Here is a 19,165-nt window from a genome sequence, read left to right on the forward strand (position 1 = left end):
ACAAGGGTACCGGCGCTGGCTGGCACGATGATGGCTCAGGTGCCCTATTCCGCAGGCTTGGGTCGCCGAAGGATGCGGGGTGTGTAGTGAGCAACCTGGGACTTCCCGCTGAATGGTCTGGCGGCCCAGTGCTGGACAGCCCCGCCTCCGATGGTCCCGGGCCAGGTCCAGAGTCAGGTTCACGCCCAGAAGCAAGCCTCGGTCCCTCCGGCTCGGCACTTGCACTTGGCGTCTCCTTCAGTTCCTTCCATGCTCCTCGACCAGCATCGTCCTGAGAGTACACCGACGAGCTCTCTGTCGGAGCCGTCGGAGCTGCCGGGGATGCAGGGAAGGCAGGGAGCGGCGGCTCGCCAAACCACACACACACCATCCTCTCAGACGCCGGAGATGCCACGGCCGAGAGCTGCGGCGAGGCCGCTGGTTCCTCCCACCGCCACGACGGATGAGGTTGAGCATGCGTTGCTGCCGGTGATTGGGGTGGCAGCGGCGGCGGCGGCGGCGGCGGAGACGACGACGACGACATGAACGAGAAATCCTGCGTAGGTAGTGGAGGAAGCTGCGGTGCGGGCGCAGAGGACCCGAGCGAGGATGAGCTGAAGGCACCCTGGGTTGGGGAAGCTGGTGATGGCGGCCGGGATTCCGTCGGCTCTGGCTGTTGCTGAGGCTGGTCCGTAAGGGCTTTCTGCTGGGCCTCTGACCTCTCTGATGGCTTCTGCATCTCCTGCTGGGATTGTTGTACCTGTGGTTGTTGCTGGGCCTTCTCCTCCTCCTCCTCCTCCTCCTCCTCCTCCTCCTCCTCCCCTGTCGCCTTGGACTGCGGCGGCGTCCTCGTTGTCTGCGCTGGCTGCTGAAACAGGTCCCCCAGCGACGAGCGAGAGCGTTCATGAGAAGACGAAGGGGCCGGAGCTATCGAGTCGACCGTAGCAATCCCGTTTTCCTGAGGTAGCAACTCGCTCCACGTCAAGACCGAATCGTGCGGTTCTTGTTGCTGCTGCTCGGAGGTCTCCGCGGCCTCTCCTGGTGGATGCGCCGCCGGAGTGTTGTCAGAGTAGGCTTGCGGGAGGTCGACCGTCGCTGGGTTAGGCCCAGACATCACAGATGTGGAAGCCCGCTGGTTCTCGTTCTTCTTGCTTTTCTTCTTTGCCTTCTTTAGCTTCTTCTTCCCTGATGAAATCATTCTCAAGAACCAGTCAAGCTCCCTCTGCGGCTTCTTGCCGTCGTCTCCGCCATCCCCGCCATCCCCGCCAACTCCGCCTGCGCCGCCCAGTCCGCCAGGCGCCGTTCCTTCGCCCCCGTGGCCTCCACCGCCTCCTTCGGCAGGCATGCTGCGTCCGCCCCCGTCGCCTCCGCCATTCCTGATCGCACCGCCCCGTCCAGAACCGAAGAACCCTAGGACGGCCTGTCTTGGCCCGCTCTAATCGGCCCTGGACACGGCGTTGCGGTCGGCGAAAGGGTTGTCGTCGTCCTCATTGTCGTCATCATCCGACGAATCGGCCGTCACCTGCCTGGAGGTGGCCGGGCGCGGAGGGAGCATGGACGGCTTGGTGGCGGCGGAGGGCCGCGGCGGAGGCACCCGACGGGGCGACGTGTGGGGAGAGCCGATGCTGAGGCCGGCCATTTCCGCCGTGGGACTGGTCGGCGACGCCGGCTCCTTGCCCTTGGCCTTTTCCGTCATCACTGCGCCGCCTTGGTTAGAAGATACAGCCGCGGCAAAGCATGCCCAGGTGCGCTTTTGGACGTTGACCTACTCCGGTAGATGTGCGCCTGCTCGGCGAGCTCGTCGTCCGAGTCGCTGTCGGCGTCGACCGAGCGGTCCAGCTGCTCGAACGTCATGAGAGCCGTCACCAGCTGGTCGTTGGCTTGGAGCAAGCTTCCGAGATACTCTGGCGATTCAACGTGGTAGATGTAGCGAAGAATCTTTCTGCGAAGCTGCTTGCATGCCTCAAACTGCTGGACGGCGACCGGGTTTTCCGAGATGCGCTCCTTCTCCCGGTTGATGGACTGCAGCGTGTTGGTCAGGTTGGTGGCGGCCAGAAGCGCCTCGGCCATGTGGCTCTTCATCTGGGCCTTCTCGGCCTCCAGGCTGAAGGGCTTTGACCGCTTCGACCTCTTGTCCTTCTTCTTCTTGGACCAGTCGGACGTGGTCCGATGCGCCGATGGCTGAGAGAGAGACGCCGACCTCGTCCTGGAATGCGTCCCAGAGGGCCCTGGCTGGGCCGCCTTGTCATCCTCGTCATCCTCCTCGCCAAACGGGTTGTCCGTCTCCCGGATGACCTTGGATCGCTCCTGCGTCACGGCCTGCTTGCGGCGGGGCAGTTGCTGGTCGGGGTCAGCCTGGCGAGAGCCCATCGCGGCCCGTGTTCCCGAGAACGTACCTTGTAGAGGCTGGCCACCTGTTGCATCCCCGGGGTGTTTTTGTACTCGGCGGCCCAGCTGGCAAAGAGCTCCGAGCACTTCTTTCTGACCTCGGGGTCCGAGAGGGCGGCGGTGCCGCAGAAGCGCAGCCGCTCGAGGAGGGCCTCGTCGGCAAAGCTCCGCTGAAAGTGAGGGCCGGCGTTCTGGATCAAGCCGTCGAGGAGGGTCAGGGCGCGGAGCTGGCGGTGAAGATTACCGTACTTGAGCTTCTTCCTTATAGCACGCGCAGCCTCGGTGGGACCCGTGGGCTGGAGGTTAACCACCTCCACCAGGTCTGGGATGCCGCTGAGATCATCGACGGGGATGGACTCGCTCGTCAGCCTCTCGATGCTGACCGTGACGGCCGTGTAAGGTTTCTTCTGAGGAACTGTGAGCGTTGGCCGGGCTGGGTGGTGACCGAGAGAGAGAGAGAGAGAGAGAGGAGGGCTCACTTGAGAGAACATGGTGGCTGGTGGCTGGTCGCGCGTCCAAGCGGGATAGCCCAAACCTAGTAGATGATGATGGCTTCTCCGATAGCTGTTATGATGCTGGAGAATGCAATACGAATTCAAAAATGCTGGCGTGTCCCGAAACCCAAGTTGGAGGACAGCGAGGGGTTGCTAAGGCAGCCCAACGTTGTCGGATGTGCGTCTCACGGTGGCAGTGTTCGGCAGTGTTCGGGGAGAAGGTGATGGGGACGGGGTGTGTTTGGGGCTGCAAGTCGTTGGATGCACAACGGCCCGCCGCGGGGTACGTATGACGGGCTGTGACAGGAGCTTCCCGCTAACGAGGGCCCTGGTCGAATGAGCCAAAAGCAAGGACAAGCTAGAAGTCCAGGGTGGTGGTCAAGGCTATTCCCCAGGTACCAGGTATGGCAGCTGCCTTGCTTAGGTTGTCATACAGGATGAGGTTGACAATGAAACTCGTTCGAGATGAAAGAGGGCTCAGCACTCGTGATCCGAGCCTGGCGGATGGATGGATGGATGGATTGTTGGGCAGGTCCGGCTTGTCATGAAGCCACAGCCATGCCATCATGGATCAACCCGAATGCTCCATCCAGGGTTCCATGCTTGATCAATGATGAATCGGCGTCGGGGTCTTGGCTGGGGCCTGTGGCCGCAGCAGGCCCCGTCTGCCCCGCGACCCCACTTGCGAACCGGCGTGCTTAGCGGGGCAAGGCAGTCCAATCGTCAACGCAGCTCACCTCCACGACAGGTCACTCCAACATCAGGCAAGGCAACCCAGTGGCTACAGTCACACCAAAGGACCCCGAGAATAACCCTTCCAGCCCTTCCAGCCTGGCTGCGCGTCAAGGTTGAATTCTCGAGGGGGGCATACCTACAAGGATAGCATGGTACATAGCATGGCCTTGAACAGAAAGAACCCACGGGATGTGCTACACTGAAAACCGTCTATCATTGCATGCCCGACCGGGCGTTTCTTCATAAACACAAGACCTCAAAAAGAACACAGCAGCAACAGCAACCCAGGATGGGTGATCGCATTTCCATGACCATCTCCCCGCCCCGGCGCTCAGCGCATATACGTCGCCGGATGGGCCGCCTTCTCCTTGATCGCCAGCCGGGTGTGCAGGTAGTCCCTGCGCTTGGTGTTGGCCCACTCCTCCTTCTTGCCCTTGGTCACGACAGCCCGAGCGCGCTGGTCGTCCACCGTCGCCACCCCAAGACCCCGCAAGTCGCGGGGGATCAGGGCGCGCGACGTTCGGCTGCTGCGCTCCCTGCCCCTGCCCGCCTCGCCCGCACCGGCGCCGTCCTCGTCCACCTCCATCGCGTCGCCGTCCTCCTTGGCCGCCTCGATGGCGAGGCGCTCCGCCCGCTCCTCGGCCGTCGGGTAGTGGTACAAGTTCTGGCGGTAGTACCGGTTGAGCGACCGGTGGCCGACCGACTTGCCGCTCGGTAGGTGGAGCTCGTACTCGTCGTAAAAGACGGCCACGGGCCGCTTGCCGGACTGGGCGTGCCAGCCGTCGGCCTGACGATGCACCCGCGCCGTGCTGCGGGAGTGGTGCCGGTGCTTGTTCAGCCGCTCGTACTGGTGGTAATGCTGGTCCGCGGGCACCGCCGTAAGCTCGTTGGTGTCGAGGGACGACGCCTCGCTGTCCGTTTCCCAGTCCTCGTCCTCCATCACCTCGTCGCCGTCCTCGGTGACGATCTTGGTCTCGCGGGGGGCGCCGAGCTTGGCGCCGCCCTCCTGAGCCCCCTCTTCGTCGTCCTCCTCGTCCTCCCACTCGCCGTCGGAATAGGTGCTGCGGAAGTCGTAAAAGTCGCCAATGTCGAGCTGCTCCTCTTCCGTGGTGTACGGAATCTGGCAGTGCCCCTTGTCGCGCATGTGCGTCTGCACGGCAAACACGTTGGCCTTGGCCTTGCCGCAGACGAGGCACTCGTTGAACTCAAACACGCGCCGCTGCAGGTGGCGGAGGAGGCCTTCCAGGTCGACAAGGTACTGCCGTTCCGGCAAGAACATGCCGTGGACCTTTTCCATGTGGGCGACGTTGAGCGCCGGCGTCTCGGACTCGTGGTTGCAAAACAGACACGTTTGGGGAGTCGGGGCCGCAGGGGCCGCAGGGGTCGTGCCCTGCGACGCTTCCTCGCCGGCGGTTTGGGAAACGGGAGGCTCGGGCTTGCTCGGTTGCTGAGCCGACAAGCGCGGGCTCGGGGGCTGTTGCACCGGGGACGCGGCGTCGTGAAGAGCCGTTTGCCTGAGCCCCTCGACCACCTGGCCGACCTCGTCTTCGGCATCCGAGTCCACCACCGACTCGGCCGCCGGCTCGCCCAGCGAGAACGACACGGAGCTCGCCTCGTCATCCATCTTGCGGGTCGTCCGCGCGGCCGCTGCCGCCTTGGCCTTGTGCTTGGCGCTGCTGAGGTGGTTGCGGAACGAGTTTTCGCTGTAGTATGTCTTTTTGCAGGCCTCGCAGGTCTGCTCGAACCCGGCCTTGTCGGCTTGGGCGGTGGTGGCGGCGCGGGCCTGGAGAACCTTTTCGGTGAACACCTCGGACGAGATGGGCGGCAGCGAGGCGACGCGGCGCTTCAGGTTGTAACGGCTGTGGGCGCGGTGAGCTTGCATGCCGACTGACTCATTCAAGAAAAAAAAGGGAACGACTTACTGCCAGTCGCTCCGCATGTGGCCCTTCTGGAGGTCGCTGTTGCGAAAGGCGACCTGGCACGTATTGCAGGTGTACGGATGGGACGGGTTGCCCATCATGTCGTTGCCCGGGGCAGTCCTGCTGCCGGAAATGGTCGCCATGGTATCGAACGTTGCGACGATGTCCCTGGGGGTGGTGGACTCAAAGTGGAAGAGGAGGTCGGGGAGAATGTGTTGCAGGTTTCGGGGAGAATTTTTGGTGTCGACCAAGACGACGGTCAGGTGCGGGAGACGGCGGAGAAGATACACCAAGACTGGGCTCGAGCCAGATACGGTGCTTGAGGCGTGCGCAAAAGTGGAAAGTTGGTGGTTAAGAAATAAATCCAAAACGCCGTCAACACGTGCTAGATGTGCTGCCCGGTTGGCAGGTTTTCCCCATGCGGGCGCGGGGAGCAAAGTAAATTCTGGTGGCGATTGGAAATCATGGCGGGGCAACTGGCGTCACACCGTACTACTGGACAGTACCGAAGTGGGGCTCCGGCGCCAAGCTCGCGAATCTCCGCCCACTTCCAGGTTGGATCTCGGCGAGGCCATTCCGATGGACGTCAGTCAGCCTGCCAAGATGGCCTGACCTTGAGTGTTAGTCAACAAGCACATGGGCTGAAACCACATTTGTCATGGAAAGAGAAACAAGAGAAGGGAGAGAAGGGAAGAGAAGCCATCGGGCGTCTGTTCTGAGAGACCCGAAGCAGACGGGATGCCCGAGCTATAGTAAGTGTCCGGGTACGGTGTACTGTGTAAGCAGCATGGTGTCGGCAGTGTACGGTAGGCAGGTAACGTACATACTATAGTACCGTAGGTACTGTGTAAGTTTCCTCGTTCGGTGTCTGGGACGCTGCATGGACCCACCCACTGGCCCGGGTGGAGTTGAGCAAGTGGAGAGAGACTTCCTGTCCCGGGGCGGCGCCCGTCACGCAGTCAGGGTTCAGGTTGAGCTCGGGTCCAGTGCGACCGACAGACGATGCAGCTGGAAACCAGGGCCAAGTGAACAAGTCCGAATGCGGCTTCGGTCTGTCAGCTCGCTCTCTCCAACTTCCCATGGCATCTGCGGCATGCATGGTTGAGCGCTAGCCGACTTCACCTTACCTGACTGATGTTGTTGGCGCTGGACCATGCGCTTTGATAATTCCCGCCGACGGCCTACTCCTGCGTGAGCTGAACTCGACTTCCACAGCCTTCAGCCGCCTTCTTCTTCCCCTGGGCCCTCCGCGAGTCCGACAACGTCACGACACCGTCTTCGCCCTCCTCCGCCATCGCCGCCGCCATCTTCCAAACACCGCCCCGAGCCTTCGCCCATCGGATCCGTCCATCCCCGACAGCCCCTGCCGAGCGAACCCCATCTCCTATCCATGTCATGACGGGCGACGCCACGCGGCCCGCCAGCGCCGGCGGCCATGGCCCCATCGTCGCCGACGACTTGGACCTTCTCGCCGGTCTCTGGGAGGAGGCGCGCTTCCCGCGGCTACCCTCGGATGCGCCCAGTGAATTGCGGGATCTGGTGGACTACATCGACAACCCGAGGCGCGTCTATGCGATTCACAAGGCCAGCCGTCGGCACAACTTCCAGCAGCTGGTTCAGAAGTCCGTTGCCTCGTCCCTGTTCCGCTCTACCCCCCCTTCCACGCTTTGGCTTTGGCTGACTCTCGCGACTCGGGACAGGTACATCGTGCAGCTCCGCGAAGGCTGCGGCTCCGAGCACTGCAACACATCCACATGCTTCACGTGTCGCAAAAGAATCGTCGGCCGCGCCCCGATCCGCCGCTATAACCCGACGAGCGCGAGGACGCTGGCCGTCTACCTCGCCAGCCAGGACAACCCCGAGAACGGCCTCTGCCCGCACCTGAAACCGCCCAAGTCGCCCCCCGCCGCCGTCAACTCCTTGGTGTTCGTCCCCAGCTCCAAGTCGAAGCTGCGCGATGCCCACCCGGCGGCTTCGAAACCACCGCCCGCCCCGAACCGCTCAAGCCCGGCGAAGCCGACGGACCACCACGGGGCGCCGCCTGCTCCTGCGACATCTCAAAGCGGCACGGCGGATGGCGACAAGTCCGAGAAGGCGACCCGACCCGCCGTTGTCCGCCGGGCATCCGAGCTGGGGGCCTTCAGGTGCCCGGATTTTACCATCGTTGAGCAGCCGTCGAGCAAAGACCACCGTTCCTTCGCCGCCAACATCTTCGGCACCGTTGCTTTCAAGATGCTCGAATGGCTGACGCCGGCGGCGTTGGAAGACATGTCCAAGAAGGCGAGGCGTTTTGGCAGCGAGCCCGATTCCGCGAACTCTGCAGAACCATCCGCAGAAACACCCGTTGAAGCACCCCCAAATCATGACGCTCCATACGATGCAAAGGAGAGGCCGGATCCGACCATAGCGCCGTCATCCACGCTACCCGACTCGCACTCTGACACTGGCCGAGAGGCTCAACACGGACAAGAGATGGGAGAGCACGGCCAGCCTGGCCGGGAAGCTCCCGTTTCCAAGAATACGCAGCAGCAACAGCAACAGCGCGAACCCTCACCACCGCCGCGCTCCGTGCATCCTCGCCGAAACTCGAACGCAAAAGTCCGGACCTCCGGGCCAAAACCTAAGCGACAGCTCTCTATCGACCCCTATTGCCCAGACACAACGGCAGAGGAGCCCTATGCGGCCTTGGTGAGATCCCCCCGAGCCGGTGGCAGCGTCACGGAGAAGGGCCAGCGCGTCGCGAAACCCGCTGGTTCGAACATCGCGCGACCCATCTCTCAGCTCTCTTCTGCGGGGTTTTTCGACGGCGTCTCACTGGAAAGGATGCCATCCCCAAAGAGCGTCGATCGCACGGCGAGGACGAGCCGGGCCCATCTCAGCAAATCCCAAGCTGGCGAGCTGCGGAGTCCCAAGACGCCCAGCGCAGGCTCGACCGCCCCCTCCGACAAGGCGAGCACCGACGGCTCGGAGGGGGCGGCGGCCCCAGAGTCCGAGTCGGAAGATGAGCGCCTGCTGCCGCAGGCGCTCTCCCGCCTCGATTCCGATGTCGTCGACTTCCTCTGCGACGTCATGCAGCAAGATGGGACCGCCGAAAAGCACCTGCTAGAGCCCCGCACCGTGAGCAAGCCGCAGAGCAGGCAGGCCAAGGGCTTGCGGCGGAAACCAAACCCGAGGGCTTTGCCGAGGACTGCAGCTTACCGGAAGCAGGAGTGGAAGCTGTTTGTCGAGCAGACCCTGTTTTACGTCCTCAGCGACCCCGAGCTGGCCCTGCGCTCGTTCACCCGGAAAGGCCAGCTGTACGACTCGCACACCCTATGGTACTGCATGCTGAGGATGACGCGGGTCGCGCCCACTTTGGTCTTCCACAGCCTGTGGCTCGCCGCGGCCAGCTTGTTTGCTCCGCCAAAGTCCCTCCAGAACCTGAGGTCTCCCACCACCAAGGTCTTCCCCAAGTCCGAGACTTCGCTCTCCAACCTGGACGCCGGGCGGCTCCTGTCCATCTGCCTGCACGCCCTCGTCGCCGCCGCGCCGCTCGTGACCGACCTGCAGCATCTCTACGACGTTTCGAGGCTCCGTGCGCACGGGTTGAGCCTCGGCGACCGGGGCCCCGAGACCCAGCGGGTGGTGGACGGCAACCCGCCGGTCGACCTTTGCCTGCAGTACGAGGATATCTTCACCGACGACCTGGCCTTGCGGCTTGCGAGACGTCTGTTCGCCGCGATCTCGACGCGCCGGCAGTTCGACGCCTTGTGCCAGTCCACCATCGGCGGGGACGAGCACCATGACGCCGAGCAGGGCGTCCTGGTGCCGCTCTTTTCGCAGCTCGATCTGAACTCGGATGCCGTCTACGTCCTCGACTTTCCGATTCCCGATCGCGCGCTCCACGAAAGCCGCGTCCCGATTCTGCTCTTGGACTGGGCGAGGGCCGTCTTGCTCCACGACTGGGACGGCTCACCCGAGGTGCCGGCAGATGGTCCCATCGGCGGCGCCCTCGCCCTGATCGACGCACTTTGTAAGCGATTTTAGCCCCCCCCTTTTTTTTCTTTTCTTTTTCTTTTTTTGCTGACATTCGCCGCAGATAAGAAGCGTCAAGAGCTGGCGTTGAGCGATGACAGGTTCTTGTTCGAGTATCTCGCCGAGCGGATGGACACCTTCACCATGCCCATCTCGTGGCTGTCGCACACGTCGACGCGGCAGCGCGTGCACCTGCTGGATTTCCCTTACATCTTCAACGAGTCCACCCTGGTGACGTACTTCCGCGCCATCAACTTCTCTCGCATGAACCGGGCCTTTGAGGAAGCCGCATCCGTCCACGACAAGCTCTTGTCGATCGCGCAGCGGGCCGGCATGAACCAGCACCACAGGGAACTCCTCATGGAACACCTGAAGCCGGCGAGCGCAAAGTACCTCGTCCTGGACATACGGCGGGGCTCGGTGCTGGAAGACGCGTTCGACCAGCTTTGGCGCCGCGAGGAACGCGAGCTGCTGCGGCCGTTAAAGGTGCACCTTGGCGAGTCGACAGGCGAGGAAGGGTTTGACTCGGGCGGCGTCCAGCAGGAGTTCTTCCGGCTGGCCATCGCCGAGGCCCTCCACCCGGACCGCGGCGCCTTCACCGTCGACGAGCGCACCCGCATGGCCTGGTTCCTTCCGGGCTCCGCGGAGCCGGAGTGGCGGTTCGAGCTGATCGGCCTGCTGGTGTCGCTGGCCGTCTACAACGGCTTGACCCTGCCCGTCACGTTCCCCAAGGCGCTGTACCGCAAGCTGCTCGGTCAGCCCGTCACCGAGCTGCACCACATCGCCGACGGCTGGCCCGACCTGGCCAGCGGCCTCACGGCCCTGCTCGAGTGGGACGAGAAGGACGGCAGCGTCGAGGACGTGTTTGCCCGCACCTATGAGTTTTCCGTGTCCATCTTTGGCCGGCACGTCACGCGCGAGATGAAGCCGGCCGATGCTGCCGGCCGACGCGACAGCCTCGGCAGCGAGTCGTCCGAATCGTGGCCGCAGTTCGGCGAGCCCCCCGAGGAGGAGGGGGAGGAAGCACACGACCCTCAAGCGGCCGCGGCCAAGGCCAAGGCCGGGGCCGAAGAAGAAGAAAAAGAAGCCCCGCTCGTCACCAAGGAGAACCGCCACGCCTACGTCGCCGACTACATACGCTACCTGACCGACGTGTCGGTGCGGCCGCAGTTCGAGGCCTTCGCGCGCGGGTTCCACGCCTGCCTGCACCCCAAGTCGCTGGCGCTCTTCACGCCGTCGCTGCTGCAGTCGGTCGTCGAGGGCGTGCAGGAGATCGACGTGGCCGAGCTGCGGCGGCACGCGCGCTACGTGGGCTGGGACGCGTCGCACCCGACGGTGCGCGACTTTTGGAGCGTCGTCCGGCGCTACGACGACCGCATGAAGCGCCGGCTGCTCGAGTTCGTCACGGCGAGCGACCGCGTCCCCGTCGGCGGCGTCAAGAACCTCATGTTTGTCGTCCAGCGCAACGGCACCGAGGAGAACCCCCGGGGCCGCCTGCCCACGTCGTACACGTGCTACGGGACGCTGCTGCTGCCCGAGTACAAGGACAAGGAGATGCTCCGCGAGAGGCTGGGCATGGCGCTGGAGAACGCGCAGGGGTTTGGGTTCGCCTGAGGAACGCCGGGGGAGGAACAAGCGCGTCGCCGTTTGTTTCTTGTTTGTTTTCCCTTTTTTTTCCCATCCTATATCTCTCTCTTGCTTGTTCTTATCCCCCTTTCTTCTTGGTGTACATGGGCGTCGTTGACGGTGTTGGCGTGGAGGCGAAACGGCAATAAGGATACCGGGGCGTGGAATTCGAGCGGAGAATATATTGACTTTTTTTTTTTTTTTTCTTTTACGCTGCCATTTCCTGACGCAAGATGATGCTCTCAACGTGACGAGGACGTGACTGACAGTGGATGTTGTCATGGACCATCCTTCATCCCGCTGGTGAAACTTTGACGGACATGCATCCATCCACTCTTGGATTCCTGTCCTCCACGACAAACCGAGAAACTGCGACATGCGATATGCGATATGCGACATGCGACACGCGACATGGTCACATGCACTATAATACGACGTGTCAACGATGCTGACGATTATCTAGATCTAACGAGGCAGCCTCGATGCATGTCCTTTTTGTCTGCAACAAGTCCTTCTCTCACACGCACACGTTGCCCGCGTCTCTGCGATCAAAAGTCATTCTCGCCCGACCCCGAGACGATCACGTTGTTCACCTTGAGCACCATCCTGCACAGCTGCGTCGCCAGCATGAGCTGCTGCTTCTTGCTGATGAGCGGGTCGATGACGAACGCCTCCTTCATGTCGTTGGAGCCGCGGCCCATGCAGTCCACGCCCAGGCGGCCACGCCCGGCGGCGCCGGCCTTGACCTGCTGGCTCTTGACCTCGGCGAGAGTGGCGATGGGGTTCAGGCCGCTGTTCTCGGCCAGGGCCATGGGGATGGCGTCGAGGGCCTCGGCGAAGGCGCGCATCGCGTATTGCTCGAGACCGGGCGTCTTGACGGCCGCGTCCTCAACCGCCAGGCTGCAGGCGATCTCGGCCGCGCCGCCGCCGTAGACGACGCGGTTGTCGCGGACGAGGTTGCGGACGACGCAGAGAGCGTCGTGGAGGGAGCGCTTGGCCTCGTCGATGAGCTGGTGGTGGTGGTGGTGGGTTAGTTAGAGAGAGGCCGGGACGGATTGTTGGGTCGGTGCGGTTGGGGCTTACCATCTTGTTGCTTCCCCGGACGAACACGGTGACGGCCCTCGTGTTGGCGCACTCCTCGATGACGAGCATCTTCTCCCTTGTCGTGCCGAACGTCATCTCGCGAACGAGGCCGGCGGTGCCCAGCTTCTCGGGCTTCAGGTCCTCGAACCGGGGCACGATGCGGCCGTTGGTCGCGATGGCGATCAGCTCGATCTCGGGACCGCCGACCCACCTGACGGCGGGCAGGTTGTTCTGGAGCAGGAGGTGGTTGGCCTCGTCGTCGAAACCCCACTGGCAGATGGCCAGGTTGGCGCCGGCGTCCTTTATTTGCTGGATCATCTCGACAAACTTCTCGCGCTCGTAGTTCTGCAGCTTCTTGAACTCGTCGACGGTGCTGATCTCGAGCTTGTGCTTCGTCTTGGGCTTGGGCGGCTCAAAGGCGCAGGTCAGGATGGCGATCTTGGCGTCGCGCACCTCGGACGGCATCTGGGGGTGCGAGAAGTCCTTGTCGATGATGACGCCCTTGACCAGGATGGTGTCCTCGAGGGAGCCGCCCACCTTGCCGTCCACCTTGATGAGCTCAAAGTCGACGTCTTTCCGCTCCAGGTCGGCGACGGACAGGACGGCGTCGACGGCGATCTGGGCGAACTGGTCGTGGGCTTTGGAGACGATCTTGCTCCCCAGGCTTGTCCTCGCCACCTTGAGGAGGTTCTCGGTATCCTCCTTGCTGAACTCCATCACGTCCGAGATCTTGTCGAGCTCGGCCACGGCGATGTCGCAGGCCTGGTCGTAGCCGTCGGCGATGCGGATGGGGTGGATGCCCTTGTCGATGAGCTCGGCGGCCTGCTCGAGCAGGGCGCCGGCCAGGACCACGACGCCCGTCGTGCCGTCGCCGATCTCGTCATCTTGGGACTTGGAGAGCTCCACCAGCAGCTTCGCAACGTGGTTCGAAATCTCCATCTGCTGCAGAATGGTCGCGCCGTCGTTTGTTACGGTGATGTCGCCGTCCGGGGAGATGAGGATCTTGTCCATGCCGCGGGGGCCTAGTGACGTCTTGACGATGTTGGCGACGGTGCGGGCGGCGAGAATGTGCGACTTGACGGCCTCGTTGCCATATTGGCGCTTCTTCTTGCCCTGGCTGGGGGGTGCGTTAGCGGGGGATGTCGAGGGCGGGAGCGGGCATGGTTCGGCACGACTGACTCTCTGACGACGATGAACGGCCGGCCCTGATCATCCTTCATCACGGCGGCTGCAGCATGGCGGGTCAGCAGGTTGTTGCGAGTCTCGCTCGAGAAACGGCCACCATCGTACCGTTCGACAAGTCCAGATCTACGGCAGCCCACGTTAGTTGAATCGTCCGGCCTGTGCAGCCCGCGTCTCCTGGAATCCGGGGGACGTACTCAACGCCATCTTGGCAGGCACTGGCGGTTCCGGGCTATGTCGGGCGTTTCTTGGGTACAGTCGAGGTTGGGAAGTCGAAGGATAAGTCGTCAGATGCGCAGAAATAAGAGACCAACCCGAGGGGGATACTACACGGAGCGTTGCTGGACGTGCAGCTTGTGTCGTTGCGTCGTTGCTTGTAGATGGTGTCAAAGCTGCTTCGATTTAGGGAGCTTCCAGGTTCCATGCAGTCCCAGAGGCGGGACCACGGCAAAAAATCGAAGCCCAGCGCTGGTTGGTTACAGGGAGGGGCTGCTTCTTAGCTGCCCCGCGATTTAGGCTCTCACCGCCTTTGCCAAAACGGGTCTCACACCAAAAAGGCGGCGGGGTCGGGTCGAGTGCGGTCGAGTGCACGCGGCGAGAGCAACGTGAGGTGGTTAACCTACGGTAAGGTAGTTACCCCACCACAATGAGGGCCCGCGGTCGTCCCTGTCACCGTCACCGTCACCATCACCCTCATTCAACTTCCACACTGCCACATATTCCGGCTCGATCATGGGCCCCGTCCAAGGCTCCGTACAGCCCCGGAAACTTTCTCAGCCTTAAACCTCTGTACAAGACATTACAACAAAAAGGACAGCGTGTAAGTCAAGTTCGTCCGGAAGTGGGCGAGATATCCAATCTCCAATCACTCAGCTGCCGAGCTGCCTAGGTCACCGCATCAAGTTCCTGCTCTCGCAAGACGGCCCGGGGGGAACTCTGGCACGGCACAGCAACGCATGAAATACCCACCTGAGCATTAACTAACGACGACATGATGCAGTCCCCCATGCCCTGTTGGTGACACGGGTGCCAACGACAACAAAGGCGCGCTTAGCCAAACGCGCTGGGACAAGGCTCCGCCTCAGGCTTCTCTCAAGCTCGGCCGGCCTGAGTCAACGGTCGCCTCCAGAGTTCTCCTGTTTCCCACCACCCCTCGTACCGTCTACCCTTCCCCTCGGACATTTCGCCTCTCTTCCGCCCCCGCCTTTCTCTCCTCCCTGGTTCTCGGACGTCGCGACATCCTCCTGCTCTTCTCATTTCCCGGCCTTCGCATCCCGCACGCCTCGCCGTCTGTCGCCATCCGTACACCATCGCCATGTCGCGCCACCAGTACATCCGCAACCTGGACTACCAAGATGTTCTGGACGAGTACGAGGGTTACTCGGACGAGGAAGATGACGAGCTCAGCCCCGAGGACCGGGAGCTCATGACCCAAGGCACCGCTGCCGTCCAGGCCGCCCTGGGCGTCGAGGCGTCCAAGGTCACCGTCGCCCAGATCGAGGAAGCCCTGTGGCACTACTACTACGACGTCGACAAGTCGGTCGCCTACCTCATCTCCAAGTTTGTCAACCCGGCGCCCAAGCCGGCCAAGACCCAACCCCATCAGCGCACCGGTAAGTTGGCCACCCGTGCATTCTCCACCGTGGACCATGCCCTCTTGCTCGACCACGATCTTCCGACGGACTGGGCGACGAAGACTTCGAACCTGACGGACGCGGCCCCTCCAGCGACTTTGGGCTTCTCATCGAGCGTAGGATCGCGGTGCCAGGCCTCAAGCCGGACGGGCCCATCTCTCGCGCACCTCTTCCACGACATGCCGTGGGGCAACGTTCCAGCGCACCGATCCACCACCTTCGTCCCGCCCTTGACACCTCGAGGCGGCTTGTTGGGCGGGTCTGGCACCGCCCCGAAAATGTCCAAGCTGCAGGCCCTCGCAGCCGCGCGCAAAAAGAAGGCGCAAGAACAGAGCGCCGCTAGCAACGCCGTGGCGGAAGCTGTCGTCGGCTTGAACGAGCTCTCGGTGCGGGATGCCGCCGGCGGGAACGAGGGCGCAGCGGCGGCCAACCCGCCCAGCAAACGATTCAAAACGTCGGCCGCTACGTCTTTGGGCTCCTTACCTTCGCTGCTGGCCTCCAAGTCACAAACGGCCGCGGCACGGCCGTCTCCGGGCGAGGCGCCGGAACGCCTTCCGTCGGCTCCACCACCTACACAACCTGCGCCCTCTCCGGGTCTTCGCGGGACGCCTGCAGAGTCTTGCGAGGCCACCGCGACAGCAGATGATGCCACCACCACAGCTCCTTCTTCTTTTGGCGACGTTCTCAGCGGCATCCGATCTTCTGCGCGACCAACGACAGCCGCCGCGGAATCCAAGCCATGGGACCGCGTCGAGATCGACTTTGATGGCCCGCTGTATGGGGTTGACGGGCGGGGGAAGGCGCCGCCGGAGGATGATCGATCCAGCCTCGACTGGTTCGAAGTCCGCCGACGCAAGCGGGGCGACTCGGACCTGTACGAGGATGTGGTGGTGTTGTTTCCGAACCTCCCTCAGTCGGCCAGGGACGCCTTCGCGAAGCCCAGTCCGGACGACATCGTTCTCGCAGCTCAGGCCAAGTCGCAGACAAAAGGTTCGCTTGCGAGCAAGAGCCTGCGTGCTAACAGCAGATACTGATAGCACCCACAGCCGGACAAAAGACGACCCCCGCGTCCAAGGCCAAGAAGACGGCACCGGCCGCAGGAACCGGCGACGCCAAGGCCGAGGAGCCCAAGGCCGTCGAAGCGCCGCTGCCCAAGAGTCGCAACCTCGACGTCCTCTCCGAGTTTGAAAAGCACAAAGGGAAAAAGAGCGCGAGCTTCGTCGTGGTCGGGCACGTGGACGCCGGAAAGAGCACCATGATGGGCCGGCTGCTCCTCGACCTCAGCGTGGTGGATCAACGCACCGTCGAGAAGCTGCGCAAGGAGGCCCAGACCATCGGGAAGAGCTCGTTCGCCCTCGCCTGGGTCTTGGACCAGCGCGCCGAGGAGCGGACCCGCGGCGTCACCATCGACATCGCCACCAACCGGTTCGAGACGGACAAGACGATCTTCACCGTCCTGGACGCGCCCGGCCACCAAGACTTCATCCCCAACATGATCGCCGGCGCCAGCCAGGCCGACTTTGCCATCCTCGTCATCGACGCCGGCGTCGGCGCGTTTGAGGCCGGGCTCAAGGGCCAAACGCGCGAGCACTCGCTCCTGATCCGCAGCATGGGGGTGTCGCGCATCATTGTGGCCGTCAACAAGCTCGACATGGTGTCCTGGTCCCAGGAGCGGTTCGAGGAGATCAAGAACCAGATGGCCGGGTTCCTGTCGATGGCCAGCTTCCAGGCCAAAAACATTTCGTTCGTCCCCGTGTCGGGGCTTTACGGCGACAACCTCGTCCGACGATCGGCCAACCCGGCCGCGGCATGGTACACCGGGCCGACGCTGGTGGAAGAGCTGGAGAGCTCGGAGCCCAGCGCCCGGGCGCTGACCAACCCGCTGCGCATCACGGCCTCGGAGGTGTACCGCACCATGCAGAGCCCCGTCACCGTGGCCGGACGCGTCGACGCGGGATCCCTGCAGGTGGGCGACGCGCTGCTCGTCCAGCCGAGCGGCGAGAAGGCGTACGTCAAGTCGCTCCTCGCCGACGACGCCCCCGCCGAGTGGGCCGTCGCCGGCCAGAGCGTCGTCCTCCACCTCAGCCACATCGACCCGATCCACGTCCGCGTCGGCGACATCATCTGCGACCCGGCCAAGCCCGTCGCCCGCTCGGACCGGTTCACCATGAAGGCGCTGGCCTTTGATTTCCTGACGCCCATGCAGGTGGACGTTCACCGGGGCAGGCTGCACGCGGCCGGCAGGATCGACGCCATCCCGGCCCTGCTGGACAAGGTGACGGGCGCCGTGGCGAACAAGAAGCCCAAGATTGTCAAGCCGGGCACGGTGGCGAGGATCGTGGTGCAGCTGGAGGCGCCGGTGCCGCTGGAGGCGGGGCAGAGGGTGGTGCTGAGGAGCGGAGGCCAGACGGTGGCCGCTGGCTTGTTGGAATAGCGTTTTCACCTTTTTGTTTTCTTTTTCAGGGGAACGTTGAGGCTCCAAGAGGGTCACGGGATGAGGCTCTTCGGCTGTTATGTTGTGTGCGCTTTTGCTACATGCCTGCTTAGAGTACGTCGTAGCGTACAAGTACGGTGTACGTATACTGTACCTTGGGGTAACTACTATAGTTACCTAGTTACCTCCTCAGCACGCCGCGGAAGCGGAGCTGGTAACGTAGCCGGCCTTGTTTGGGTGTGTGGGGTAGGCTTGGAGAACAGCGTGTCCATGAACTTTCTTGATGAACAACGAACCCCTTGGGGTACGACGGTAATAAACTGCGGTGCTTTGGCGATCTGTCCTCGCAGATCGCTTGCATGGCCCAGGACGGAGAACACTCTATGTTACCAACCATGACACGGGTAGGAAATGGAAGCATCTGGACACCTACTCTGGCATTGTCTTGGAGACACCCCGTGCCCACCTCCGTACCTAGCTACTACAATAGTAGACGCCTAGTATACTATATGTAGTCACTTGGTTGCGCAGCGTGCAGCCTATCTAGTGAACCTTATCCCAGAGAGAAATCCGTCCAGACGGAAGATGGGATGGATGGAGCTGGAAGCTTGCCACATCCGACCTTTTTTGTTGTTTGCCCGCCAAAGCAGACCACGGCAGGCCGAACAAAGGCCAAACCTCCATGCGGGTCGACGGTCGACGGACGACAGGGGGAGGGGGGGTTGCTGCTGAAAGAGGCCACTCTGGCAGAAACAGGGGTCTAGCGTGCATCTCCATCCCGGATGGCGTCGGCGGGACCCGCACCGGCTGGCCGGTTTGCGGGGCAACCCTCACCCAACTTCAGCGTTATCTCGAGGCGGCGGCGGCGGCGGCGGCGGCGACATCCGGGTATGGAAGCTCTTGGAAACTCTGGGGGCGTTGAGTGTGGCCACCGGCCACCAACCACGCGGGGAGGAGTTCGTTTGGTGTTTCGGATTCCTGCCTCGTCTGGGCCGTTAGAAACAGCCAACGCCTCTAAGGTACATACCTAGTTACGCAGCGAGTACATATGCTTGGCGGTGGACAGCCAATGCCTTTGCAGAGAAGGGTAGTTCGATGGTAATCATGTTTGTCAACGGTTCACCACCGTAGGTCATTCTCTGCGCCGTTCGTATCCAGGTACGGCGGGAGCTCGCTCTGCATTGCAGGCAATGCAAAGTGCACGATGGCCGTATTGCATGGAGGACGGGGTACCTTACCTTACCTTGGCTTACCTTGGGTAAGGTACCTAGTGAGGTAACATCCCACCCGTCAACGCTCCTGGCGGAAAGGACGTACCGTGGACAAGCCAGCTTGCCCTTACGGCAACCGCTGGCTCGGCAGGGCTGGAGGTACCCGTGACTTGCTCTTGTCCCGTGTTTCACTGTGCCTGGACGGCGGGACCCCACCTATGGCTGCCCCCTCAATCCCCAATTGGGGAGGGCGGCGGCGAATGGCCAGGCTGGAGACTTCACGCTCCGGGATAAGGACAGATTTCCCATTCCTCGCCCAAAATTTAGAGACCGCCATTCAAAAGCGTCTCTCTCCTTGCTCCATTCTCTCTACGCTTTGCTTTCTTCAACCAAACTTCTTCACGTCGGGATTCTCTGATCTCTGACTGAATCTTCTTTTCTTCTTCCCCCATTCGCCTCCTCTCCC

The 19,165-nt window shown here is 62.6% G+C and overlaps 5 protein-coding genes across 5 annotated transcripts; 2 read left to right on the forward strand and 3 right to left on the reverse strand.

Annotated features, from left to right (window-relative positions):
- Window positions 1–1,414: 1,414 nt before the first annotated feature.
- VTJ83DRAFT_7167 (uncharacterized protein) lies at window positions 1,415–2,858 on the reverse strand (the record flags this gene model as incomplete). The annotated part of the gene is made up of 4 exons (XM_071013959.1): window positions 1,415–1,677; window positions 1,749–2,319; window positions 2,376–2,774; window positions 2,847–2,858. The coding sequence occupies 4 exons, from the start codon at window positions 2,856–2,858 to the stop codon at window positions 1,415–1,417; spliced, it is 1,245 nt and encodes a 414-aa protein (XP_070863384.1).
- Window positions 2,859–3,927: 1,069 nt separating this feature from the next.
- On the reverse strand, window positions 3,928–5,658 carry VTJ83DRAFT_7168 (uncharacterized protein; the record flags this gene model as incomplete). Its single annotated transcript, XM_071013960.1, has 2 exons — window positions 3,928–5,455; window positions 5,519–5,658. 2 exons carry the CDS (start codon window positions 5,656–5,658, stop codon window positions 3,928–3,930), a joined length of 1,668 nt encoding a protein of 555 aa, XP_070863385.1.
- A 1,252-nt stretch (window positions 5,659–6,910) lies between these two features.
- Window positions 6,911–11,143, forward strand: VTJ83DRAFT_7169 (uncharacterized protein; the record flags this gene model as incomplete). The annotated part of the gene is made up of 3 exons (XM_071013961.1): window positions 6,911–7,137; window positions 7,216–9,527; window positions 9,594–11,143. 3 exons carry the CDS (start codon window positions 6,911–6,913, stop codon window positions 11,141–11,143), a joined length of 4,089 nt encoding a protein of 1,362 aa, XP_070863386.1.
- A 560-nt stretch (window positions 11,144–11,703) lies between these two features.
- Window positions 11,704–13,627, reverse strand: VTJ83DRAFT_7170 (uncharacterized protein; the record flags this gene model as incomplete). Its single annotated transcript, XM_071013963.1, has 5 exons — window positions 11,704–12,165; window positions 12,239–13,355; window positions 13,418–13,466; window positions 13,529–13,546; window positions 13,618–13,627. The coding sequence occupies 5 exons, from the start codon at window positions 13,625–13,627 to the stop codon at window positions 11,704–11,706; spliced, it is 1,656 nt and encodes a 551-aa protein (XP_070863387.1).
- A 1,108-nt stretch (window positions 13,628–14,735) lies between these two features.
- VTJ83DRAFT_7171 (uncharacterized protein) lies at window positions 14,736–17,488 on the forward strand (the record flags this gene model as incomplete). Its single annotated transcript, XM_071013964.1, has 2 exons — window positions 14,736–16,044; window positions 16,101–17,488. 2 exons carry the CDS (start codon window positions 14,736–14,738, stop codon window positions 17,486–17,488), a joined length of 2,697 nt encoding a protein of 898 aa, XP_070863388.1.
- Between the last annotated feature and the right edge of the window lie 1,677 nt (window positions 17,489–19,165).

This window comes from Remersonia thermophila, chromosome 7 (genome assembly GCF_042764415.1).
Source record: "Remersonia thermophila strain ATCC 22073 chromosome 7, whole genome shotgun sequence".
Classification (NCBI taxonomy): domain Eukaryota; kingdom Fungi; phylum Ascomycota; class Sordariomycetes; order Sordariales; family Chaetomiaceae; genus Remersonia; species Remersonia thermophila.